This window comes from Ahaetulla prasina, chromosome 1 (assembly GCF_028640845.1).
Source record: "Ahaetulla prasina isolate Xishuangbanna chromosome 1, ASM2864084v1, whole genome shotgun sequence".
NCBI lineage: Eukaryota > Metazoa > Chordata > Lepidosauria > Squamata > Colubridae > Ahaetulla > Ahaetulla prasina.
In genome coordinates this window covers 44,817,383-44,828,916 of record NC_080539.1, presented here as the reverse complement: position 1 = coordinate 44,828,916, position 11,534 = coordinate 44,817,383, and the positions used below count along the sequence as shown (strand labels likewise).

Here is an 11,534-nt window from a genome sequence, read left to right as displayed (position 1 = left end):
GGCCAAAACAGATTAAAAAAAACCAAAAAAACCCACCCTTCCTCCTTCTACCGCCATTGTAACGAGCAACTAGCCCGCGTTCGCACGTTTCACCCCACCCCGCCTTCCATCATCCGTCGTGCCGTTTTCCTTTCCAGAGAAAACGGGGTGGGGCCATCTTCGGTTCCCGCCCCTTCGCGCTAAGTCAGCTCGGCTCCCGAGCTAAGCGCTGCTCAAGATGGTGGACAGCCGAGCTGCGCGGGGCGGGGTCGGGGTGGGCGATGCTTGACGTTAGCTCCGCCCACACCCGGAAGTACATCTCCCACAATAGTTGGAGCAGGCGAAGGGGCGCTTTCCGGGTAGCGGCTTCTCGTACACGGGGGCGGTCATGGCGGCAGCGACCGAGCTGCAAGGGAAATACCAGAAACTAGCGCAGGAATATTCCAAGGTACTGGCACGTGCCAACTCCCCTAAGTACCGAGACCCTGAAAAGTGCCGGCCCGCCGCCAGTCGTTTCAGCCCCCATAATGTGTCCCCTCCTATCGTGTCTAGGTGTCAGGAAAGACTTGGTGCCATTCTCCTTCCCTTTGAAATGTTGAGCTGGCATATCTTTTGTCTCCCATCTGCCTCTTGTTTCACTGGAGGAAGGAAACGCAGCTCTTTACCGAATTCGTTTGCATGTCTTCACGCCCTGATGTTTAAATCAATACAGGGAGCAACTGGTGTGAAAGATTCTAGCCCGAGGAATTCCTTTATATCTGCTTCAGCCTTTCTGCCCTCAGCTCCATCATCCCACCTTCATTCCCGTTTAGGGAAGGCTGGGATGGAATAAATAACCTGTTCACATGATGGGAATTGGGAAAGAAAAACAATAATACTGTATTGTCAAAAAGAGCCAACGATTAACTTGGGTTAAAATGACAAAGAAATACAGCATTTTATTGAGGGCACAACACTGATGTAAATGTTAATATGTGAATTTTTTAAATTTAGAATTTTTATCTAGTCTCTTATATTGTGAGCTCACTTGGTGTAGTGATTAAGGTACTGGGCCAGAGGGTGGTGAAACTGTAAATTCTAGTCCTCTCTGAAAAGCTGGTTGGTGATTCTGTGCCAGTCATAGTCTCTCTCAGCCCATCCAACCTTGTGGTGATTTTTTTGGGGGGGAGGGGGATAGAAGGTAAGAGCTTTATACTTTAACCACCTTAAGTTGTAAAAAAATAAAGGTGGGCTATAAATATAATAAATAATATTAAAAGAATGTATTTGCTCATTGATTAATCATTGCTCTTTGGGTTATATTTCAAGAACTCTGGTTGGAATCCTTTTACGTCAACATTGCTTGTTTACTGAGACCCTCTTTGGCCCAGTGCTGTTCAATTCACTATATAGATAATTTTCAAATATTTTTTTAGCTATAGGTATACAGTTTTATGGGTCCAAATTATGTTTGTGCAGAAGTGCTGTTTTACCTAAGCTGTGAAACATACTGCTAATTAAAGTTTCCAAAGCTTAAATTTGTTTTGGAATTTCTTTCTTTCTTTCTTTCTTTCTTTCTTTCTTTCTTTCTTTCTTTCTTTCTTTCTTTCTTTCTTTCTTTCTTTCTTTCTTTCTTTCTTTCTTTCTTTCTTTCTTTTTTTTTCCTGTATTTTGCTAAAAGTGTTTAATATTTTCCTAAAGGATGTCAAAGATCACATTGCTTCATAACTGAGTTAATAATTTCTCTCTCTGTTTTGCAGCTTCGAGCTCAAAATCAAGTATTGAAAAAGGGTGTAATGGATGAGCAGGCAAACTCAGCAGCTCTAAAGGTATAGCTTAAAAATACTGAATAATAGCTTGATTAAAAAGAACATTTCTCAATAGGGCTGCCCATTGTCTACTATGATTCTGAGTTAGCTGATATGTAATGTGTGAAATATTCTTTCAGCTTAAAAATAAATTGTATCACAGGAGTTTTAGTTTAATCTTTGTGAAATCTGTCACCACTTCTTTTGTGTAAGACCACTGGACTGCTTGTGGCAGAATTGGGTTTATAGTGAAAGCTAATCCACGTGGGAGAATTGCTGTCATTTACTTTGGGAAGGACAAAAATCACATTTTGATTTTTTGAAGGTCTATCACAGAATTGACAACAGTCAAAACAATCTTCTCTTAAATTTCCATATAGAAGCATCATTTTCATTTGTTGAAGTTTGTTTTGAATTGATACATGAAACCTTTTGAAAGTTTATTTTTTAAAATTCCTAGCAAAGTATCAGTAGTAAGAGTGTCAGTGTAGTGTAGTATTAGCCTTAAGCAAGAAGTCCCAGATTCAAATCCATATTTGACTGAAGAGTTTATGGAATAACCTTTGGCCAGTCAGGTTCTTTTATTCCAATCTGCCTCATAGAATTGTTGTTATGGAGATATTAGGGAGACATATAAGTTACATTGAGCTTTTAAAAAAGAAAGGCAGCCTTCAAATGCAATAATTATATTTTATATCTATCAAATAAACATTATTTTGATATTTTACTTCCATACAGAAATGATGAATATATCACTTAACTAGCTTTAGTAATCTTAGATAAAATGATTCTCTTTGGTGTTTTGAGGACTTTGGATATGACAAGGAATTGTTAAAATCAATCCATGCTAGAACTTAGTGTGATGAAACATTTGATCTTAATACAGGAACAAATGAAAATGAAAGACCAATCACTCAGGAAGCTGCAACAGGAAATGGATAGTTTGACATTTCGAAATCAGCAGTTGGCCAAGAGAGTAGAGCTCCTTCAAGATGAACTTGCATTAAATGAATATAAAGGCAAGAAGAACAAGGTAGGTAGCAAGCTGGTTTTCTAGCATATTCTATAAATGTAGTAATACAAACATGGAATTCTCCCATGTTAGAATTCTTAGCTAACTAATTATTTTATTGTAAAAATTCATGGAAGTAATGATATGAAAAGTGCCTTCAGCAAACAAGCATGTTTTGTTTTGATTAGAAAAGTGGTGACTCTGTATCTCAGTTGAGTCAAGAACAGAAAAACGTCTTTGGTGAAGATCTTCAAAAAAAGATAGAAGAAAATGAGAGGTTACATATTCAGGTAGGAAGCTTTGTTTAATACATCATCCAAACACTTACATTCTTGACAGAAATTAGTAAGGAAAGAGTGGGGCACAGTTGAGTGAAAAAGTTGTATCCCTCCCCAGTCACTCTCACTTGGTCTGAGTAATGTTATTGCAGATGGGGCCAACTCCAAATTTATCTTCTTGTTGCTTTTAGTAAGCTGCCAGAAATAATTTTTTCCAGGCCCAGCAAATACATCTTTGGGGGCCATCTTTCTGAAATAAATGGATTTGGATGAAAAAAAAAAGGACCTCAATTGAGTTACGTCAGCAAGATGGGCTGTGTATAAATTACATAAATAAAAACCTTAACCCATAAGCTGGACAAATGATCTTGAAAACTTGATTAGGCTTCTGGATTAGTGTTTCTCCATTCTTAAAATAAAGCAGTTAGAACAAAAACCTGAATATAACATCAGGACAGTTTAGGCAAAGATAGCCAGTTGATTCAATTCTACAACCATGCTGTGAAATGAGTTGGCTTGTGTCAGTACAGGTGATCCTCACTTAACAACCATTTGTTCAGGAACCTATTTTAGTTATGAAAGCGCTGAACGAATGGCACTTATGACCACTCCTTGATATTTCAATCGTTGCAATGTCCCTGCAGTCATGAGATGGTGATTTGGGTGCCTGGCAACTGGCTTGCAGTTATGATGGTCACAGTCACATGATCAGAATCTGTGTGATTGTGTACCAATTTGTAAGCTAGTTACAAACTGATAGCTAGCTTACAATTCCGACATCACAGCATCTCATGGGTACGTGATCATCGTTAGCAACCTTCACTGTTGGCTTCTGACAAGCAAAATCAATGGAAATGCCGACAGGAGGCTGCAGATGGTGACCACATGCCATTGCGCTTAATAATATTGCGGGATTTGTTTAACAACGCCAACCAGAAGTGCCCGAATTGCTGTTGCTAAACAGCTTGGTCACATGATGTTGCACTTTACAACCGTGTCACTTACCAATGGAAATTCTGAGCCCAGTTGTTCTGGTTAACTGAGAACTACCTGTAGAAGTAGCAGGGCATCTTAGAAAGATATAACTTATGAGAAATACTAAATAGGCAAATTACCATTTCTCTTAATAGGTTTTAGAATTATGCCTAGTAAGAACAATTGCGGTTTCATTTTAAATTTGATTTCTAAATTTCTCTGAATGATGCTGCATATTTCTTTCCAATACTTTAAAGCGTTTTTTAAAAAATATATGTAACATATATACTAAACTATTCCTTCTGTTTCATGGCATTTCCAACATTTATTATTATACAATTTGTCTATCTTGGCAGTTATTGATGGAATATTATGTGTGATAACTTTTCTGCCCTTCTCATTTCAGTTCTTTGAGGCAGATGAGCAACATAAGCGCTTAGAAGGTGAGCTGAGAAGCAGACTTGAATTTTTAGAGATGGAGACTGCACAGCATCAAGCTGTGGTGGATGGCCTTACTAGGAAGTACATGGATACAATAGAAAAGCTGCAAAATGATAAAGCCAAGTTAGAAGTAAGTTTAAAGCTGTAACTTCCCTGTTGTAGAACTCTGCTCTTTTGACGCTTAAATGCTTCAAGCAGTGGCAGTTTGAGAATTGTATCTTTTAAATTTAAGATGAGACCAGAATGAACCTTGCATACTTGGTCCTTAACACAAATAAGACCAAGGAGCTTATAGAGGATTATAGAAGGAATAGATCAGACATCCAGCCCTTGCTTATCAATGGAGAACGAGTGGCGCAAGTGGCTAGTTTTAAGTTTCTGGATGTTGTCATAAAAGAGGACCTGACCTGGGGCTCTTGCATTGCAGCGCTGGTCAAAAGGGCCCAGCAGAGATTATACTACCTGAGACTTCTCAAGAAACAACTGAATGAAAAACTGCTGGTGGCTTTCTACCACTGCACCATAGAGGGTATTTTAACTTACTTCATCTGTGTATGGTTTGCCAACTGCACAGTGGCAGATAGGACAGCACTCCAGAGGGTCGAGATCATTGCCCAAAGGATCATTGGTTACCCTCTCCCCTCTTTGGAAGAGCTTTATAGCTCTTGCTGCCTTAAGAAAGTTCAAAACATTCTTAAAGATCCATCTCATCCTGGGCACCCTTTTTTTGAACTATTACTATCTGGCAGATGGTACAGGTCAATAAAAACAAGGATAGGCTAAAAAACAGCTTCTATCCCAGGGCAATAACCATATTGAATATTACCGTATAGTGCAATATTGGGTTTTCAATTCCAATTATATAGAATATAAAGGATGTATTTTTGTGTTTTTATTTCTATAATTATAATGTACACTGAAGACGGCATTTAATTTTGTTGTACCATGTGCAATGACAATAAAGCAAACTATACTATTACTATTACTATTACTATTACTATTACTATTACTACTACTATACTACACTACACTACACTACACTATACTATACAGCACAGCTTTGGCAACTGGAAGGGCATCTGCTTGCTCCATTCAGTTGCCCAGACTCCACCCCGCAAGGGATTATGGGGTTGATCAAAAGATGATGATCCTTGCATACAGCTATTTTGCTCCTTCATTTCTCTCATTCTATAACATTTTCAGTTGTCTAGTTTCCTAAAAAAAAATTGGTTGATAGTTTAGATTTTTTTTAGTATACGATGCTCTTGAATGCTAATTTCTGATCTTGGAATAGAATTGATTGTGCAAATGCATACTGATTTTTCTTCTGCCTTTTCTTTTAGATCAAATCTCAAAGCCTAGAGAAAGAAGCCAAGGGCTGCAGAGGTCGAACAGAAGAGTGGTATGCTTTTGATATTAAAGATTAAATATTATTAATGTCTACTTGGAGAAAGTTGTTTTTAATTAAATGAGTACTATTGATTATCAAGCACCAGCATTAAACTTAAATGCTTACCTAATTATATATAGGGGTTAGTTTTAAAACTTTGTATATATGCCTTTTACTGTTACTGCTTTCTGGTCCTATAAGATTTTTGGGGTGGGTGAGTGTATACATTGACTTCATGAAGCACACCAAAAATCTACTGTGAAATAGAGTATGTAAAAATAATAAACTAGCGTATGAGCTAGTAAAAATTAATATGCTTTTTGCTTTCAGGTGGGTGCTCAAATTACTGTAGAATCTTTTTTGTTATTGTAATTAAGATCCGGATGTAATATTTGTACCTCTATAAAAACAAAACAAAACAAACAGTTAAATTGGTCAAAAAATCACTCTGATTTAAGGTCTTACTTTGGTTTTACAATAATATAAAGTGATTGAAAAGTACTGCTGTAATGTACTTGAATAAATAACTGCTAGGGAGATGTGAACATTTATATTGTAGCACTGTATTGTTGCCCTGCTAATACAGGTAATCTTCAACTTATAACCACAGTTGAGCCCAAAATTTCTGTTGCTAAGCGAGACAGTTAAGTGAGTTTTGCCCCATTTGTTGTAACAGTTGTTAAACGAATCACTGCAGTTAAGATGGCAATACCGTTATTAAATGAATCTGGCTTCCCCATTGACTTTGCTTGTCAGAAGGTCGCAAAAGTGATCCCATGACCATGGGACACTGCAGCTATCATAACTGTGAGTCAGTTGCTAAGCATCTGATCATGAGACCATGGGGATGCTACAGCAGTTGGAAATGTGAGAAAGTGTAAGTCACATTTTTCAGTGCTGTTGTAACTTTGAACAGTCACTAAAGGAACTGTTGTAAGTCGAGGCTGACTATCATCAATAATGTAATACTATGTTATGACCCAGGCGGTCAAGGCAAGGTAGGCCTCTAGAAAGTCCTTTATTGCTCTCAGTAAGTGTTCCAACAAACAGCCTTCCAATGGTCGGTAAGGCTCCACCCCACGCTACCCTGAAGGCAGTCATCTCAGTCCCCCAAACAACAGCCTATATATTACAAAGGAAGTCCATAGTGTAAGTAGCATGCTTACAGGGCAAGGTCCAGAGTTCCAAGTCCAGATCACCTGGCTAAACTAATCCAGGAGGCAAAATTAAGACACAATACAAATGGCAGCCCTCAGGGCAAAGATAAGGTACAAAGCAAAAGGCATTTCTCAAGGCAAAGCAAAGGGCAAAAAGCAGTCCTCCAAGAAGGGCAAGGCACAAGACAAAAGGCAGAAGGCAGTCCTCAAGGAAAGGCATGAATCAGAGCCTGGGAGGGTGGGGGAGGGAGTGTAAGCCAAAACAATCAGATGTTCCTGGCAAAGACTTAACTCCCCATGGCTTCCCCTTAAGTCAATCCACTTCAGGTGTTCCTTATGAGGAGAGGTGGGGCAATCTTCCTGAGTAGTCTTCTCATAGCCCTTCTCAATGCTCTGCTCTCCATGCCCTTGGATTGAGTGGGGGAGGCAGCTGTTCCCTCATCAGAGGGGATCTACCTATCAGCACCACTGCCAGTCAGCAGCCGATTCTCCTCTGACTCTGTGAGGGCAGGCAGCTCTCCATCTGGTCAACTACCTTTCCCAGTGCCAAAGGCCTGGGACAGCATCATCTTAGCCCCTGGTTTCTCCAAACATGCCAAGGGAGATGTGCCATTCCTGTTGGATGATCCCAGTTCCAACTCCTCCTCCAAACCGGCCTCCGATGGGACCATGACATACTAATAGCATAGTACTAATTAGTACTATATTAATAAAAAGTTTTGTTTTCTTGATGAATTGTAATATTGGGAGTATCCTTTTTTGTTTTGTTTATCAGTTTTTTAAGAAAATGAACAAAAAATAAAACATTGATGTTGTTTTATTTTTGTCTCCTAGCCAGCAGCAGCTACAGCATCTTCATAGAGACCTGAGTAGCAGATTGGATGAGGCTTTACAAATTATAAGTGAAAAAGTACCTTTCAATGATACAAGTAGGTATTGAATTGAATTGATTGCATTTGCAGTTGAATAAAGGAAAAAAATCATAGAAAATTGAACAGCTGAGATTGTTTTCTTATTCTGACTGAATATATGTTTAACTACATGTATTTATATATATTATTTTCATTTTAAAATATAATTACTGGTGCAGGTTGTAAAGATACTATCCACTTTTGGATGATTTATGAACTAACAAAAAGTTTTAAAAAGATGATAAGAGGAAATACACTTGATCTAATACTGTGAATTGATTATTTTGTAGGAACTAGCCAGTATAATGCTCTGAATGTGCCATTACATAATCGACGCAGGCAAGTGAGTAATACAATTAAGGGTGCTTAGATTAAGAAATGTACATTTCTTTGGCTTTTGTGAATCAGTGCATATGTGATGCTGATTCCCCATTAAGTATGTTTAAATGATTTCAGATTCTGAGTAATATTTGGTATAGTAGAAATTTTTTTTTTTAAAAGAAGAGAGACGGGAAACTCTGCTTGATTCCTTTTAAATGAGAAATGAAGGGATTGGAAGCAGGACAGCTGCAGGACAGGAGCAGTTAATGCCAGAATTTGTTCTCCCATTTTAAACTGCAGTTTATGGGTTTGATTTATTTTCATGAAAAGATAGAAGGTTCTTGAGCTGAACTCAATTTCTGGTGATCACATTGATATGTCCATTTATATTACTCTTGTCTGTTAAGTTTTTTCAACTTTCCAGTCTACTCTACATCTTTGGGTTTTTCTTATGGTCTCTTAAAGTATTAATCAGGTCTATGCTACTTATATTTTCGAGAGCAAGGGTTAGCGAGATGCTGTATTTAATTGAAAAATAAATCAATACTGTCTCTTGCAAACATGATATTGAGTATTGTGTTGTATGACAAATCTCAAATCAATTCCAAAGCTCTTTTGTCAGCTTCCATTCCACCTCATTTGGGAACAACTCCATTCCTTTGCAGCGAAAACTTATGTAACACAATCTACTCTTACATGGAAAGTATCTTCAGAAGGGATGCTAGGGAAGGATGGAAGAGCAAAGTCACTTATATAATCTGCTTTTTGTTTGTGTGTCTTTTACATTTAACTCCATGTCTAATTTGAAATGCCAATATGTGCTACTGAGCTTTTGCATATCTGGTCTTTTAAATATCATCCTGGCGTTTTCTATTTTTCAGTTGGGAGCACTGTTGGATAAAAGCTCTCATAAAGTTGCATCTTGATTCTCTATACTTTTACAGTTGAAACTTCGTGATCTTGCTGGTCAAGCTCTGACCTTTATCCAGGATTTAGTGACAGCTCTCCTTAATTTCCACACCTACACTGAGCAGCGAATTCAGATTTTCCCCATTGATTCTGCCACAGATACCATTTCACCATTAAATCAGAAGGTACAATTATTGGGGGAATTTTATACCATTAAATATAATGAACAGATACATGCTGCTTCTAAGCATTCTATAGCTTGACAAGTACAGTAGAACTGTTTACCTCAGTATGCAGAATTGGCTGAAATATGTTGTTCTAATCTCTTGTTAGGATAACTTTATTTCTAATTTGGCAATTCCAGATTATATTGCATCTTCAACTGAAAAAAAAGCAGCACATTGTAGGGAAAACTCTGCTTAAATTCTCAAAAAGTTGTTCATATATAGCAGTGGTGAAATGTAAAATTTGTTACTACTGGTTCTGTGGGTATGGCTTGGTGGGGGTAATGTGACTGGGTGGGCGTGGCCAACTTTTTTTTTTACTTTTAAAAGCATTTTTTCTACAACCTTTTCAGCCGAAAAGGTTGTAAAAAATGCTTTTAAATGGCTCTGATGATCAGGCAACTCAGCTGGGATCATCAGAGCCTTTTAAAAGCATTTTTTACAACTTCTTTGGCCGAAGAGGTTGTAGAAAAAATGCTTTTAAAATGCTCCAACGATCCCAGCTGAGCCGCACGATCATCAGAGACTTTTTTTTAACTTTTAAAAGCATTTTTTCGGCCGAAGAAAAAATGCTTTTAAAAGTAAAAAAAACCCACCTCTGATGATTGCATAGCTCAGCTGGGCATGGGGGGGGCCAGGGATTTTTGCTACCGGTTCTCCGAACCACCCACCGCCATCACTACTGGATTGGGCGATCTGGTCTGAACCGGGAGCATTTCACCCGATATATAGTAGCTATCAATTTATCTATTCAATGCAACCATAACTGGAGCCCCCCCCCTCTTTTGAGTGGGGCAATTGAAGAGAGCTTTCTTTTTGGTGGTGATAACACACACACAAACACAAACCCATCCCTGCCCCCCAACACAAACCTGGCTTTTGAGATTTTCTTCTAAAAGTGGCTTCTTTGGCAATCTCCAATAATATTTTGGTACAGGATCTTCTGATTTAAGGCTTCTGTTTTTTTAATTTTATTTATAAGTTTTCCCTGCACTTGTCATTTTAAATGCATATCTCCCTTATTATTTTGTTTTAAATTTACTGTTAAGAGGTCCTTGGACAGTTTGTTGGCCTTGTGAATTAAAAATAAATATAACTACAGAAAGCATTTGCCCTAAAATAGTCAATTTGGTGGGGGATAACTGAGAATAATGTTTTTGATGGAATGCTACATAAAAGATTTGATTGCACAGAAAGTGAATGGAGGTCCAGAAAAGGGCATTTATTAATATTCAAGACTTTTTGTCGCTTTCCTACTGAAACATTTGGCGCTTGCTTCATTTAGAATAGTGTTATTTAAAAGGAACTTAATAAAAGTTTATAGAGAGGGAAAGAGAACTGCCTTCTGAACTCCCTTCAGCTAGAAACAGTGTTGAATTTGATGAAACAGTGATCAAACTATGCAAAGCTTTTTTTCTGTATCAGGAAAAGTTACTGGTGTGTGTAGAAGGAGTTGCCTATTTGTAGTTAGGAATTATTGAAGCTGCGTAACTGATGAAAAATTAAACTCTGTCATTCAGTAGTTTGACCAAATTAATCTGTGAACCCTTAAACCATTTGGCAACGACGAGTCTCTGAAATATTTAAAGGACTGTAATTATTTTCTTTCAACATAAGTCTTTTCTAAAATATCTCCGTTGTATAAATAACTTCAATTTTTAAATTCCTTCTGAGCAGATTAGCTGTTCACATTAATACCTTTAAAAGTTTATTTTCTTCTCCTTTCTCCCTGTTCCAAGTGGCAGAATAAAATCAACTGCAAAATCTTTCTCAGTGAAATACCTTAACCCTTGAAGGTAAATATAACTAAAATGTTGCAGTAGTGCCAGCTAATAGATCTCTTTACATTCAGTTCTCACAGTACCTTCATGAAAATGCATCCTACATTCGCCCACTGGAGGAAGGAATTCTGCATTTGTTTGAGAGTATCACAGAAGATACCATCACAGTGCTGGTAATATTGTTATTCTGTTGCTGTACTTCCCTATTTAAAGCTTCTTGGTACTAAATATCTAAAACTTCTTTTTTTTCTTGCAAGGAAACAACTACGGAATTAAAAACTTTTTCTGACTACTTAACATCTTATGTCTGCTTTCTCAGGAAGATTCTTCCTTATCAGTTGAAAAGGTACTATCAGAGTTTTCCCCCCT

At 37.7% G+C, this 11,534-nt stretch overlaps 1 protein-coding gene across 2 annotated transcripts in view; it reads left to right on the top strand.

Annotated features, from left to right (window-relative positions):
* Positions 1 to 292: 292 nt before the first annotated feature.
* PPP1R21 (protein phosphatase 1 regulatory subunit 21) overlaps positions 293 to 11,534 on the top strand; it is a 28,709-nt gene continuing 17,467 nt past the window's right edge. The window contains exons 1-11 of one of the 2 annotated variants that reach the window (XM_058164985.1): positions 293 to 427; positions 1,719 to 1,787; positions 2,653 to 2,799; positions 2,967 to 3,068; positions 4,438 to 4,602; positions 5,816 to 5,874; positions 7,854 to 7,948; positions 8,221 to 8,273; positions 9,196 to 9,345; positions 11,237 to 11,338; positions 11,423 to 11,511. In XM_058164985.1, the coding sequence (XP_058020968.1) occupies positions 368 to 427; positions 1,719 to 1,787; positions 2,653 to 2,799; positions 2,967 to 3,068; positions 4,438 to 4,602; positions 5,816 to 5,874; positions 7,854 to 7,948; positions 8,221 to 8,273; positions 9,196 to 9,345; positions 11,237 to 11,338; positions 11,423 to 11,511 (1,091 nt within the window). In that variant the 5' untranslated portion in view covers positions 293 to 367. The remainder of the gene's footprint in view (positions 428 to 1,718; positions 1,788 to 2,652; positions 2,800 to 2,966; positions 3,069 to 4,437; positions 4,603 to 5,815; positions 5,875 to 7,853; positions 7,949 to 8,220; positions 8,274 to 9,195; positions 9,346 to 11,236; positions 11,339 to 11,422; positions 11,512 to 11,534) is intronic. The other variant, XM_058164986.1, reaches the window with a different exon arrangement.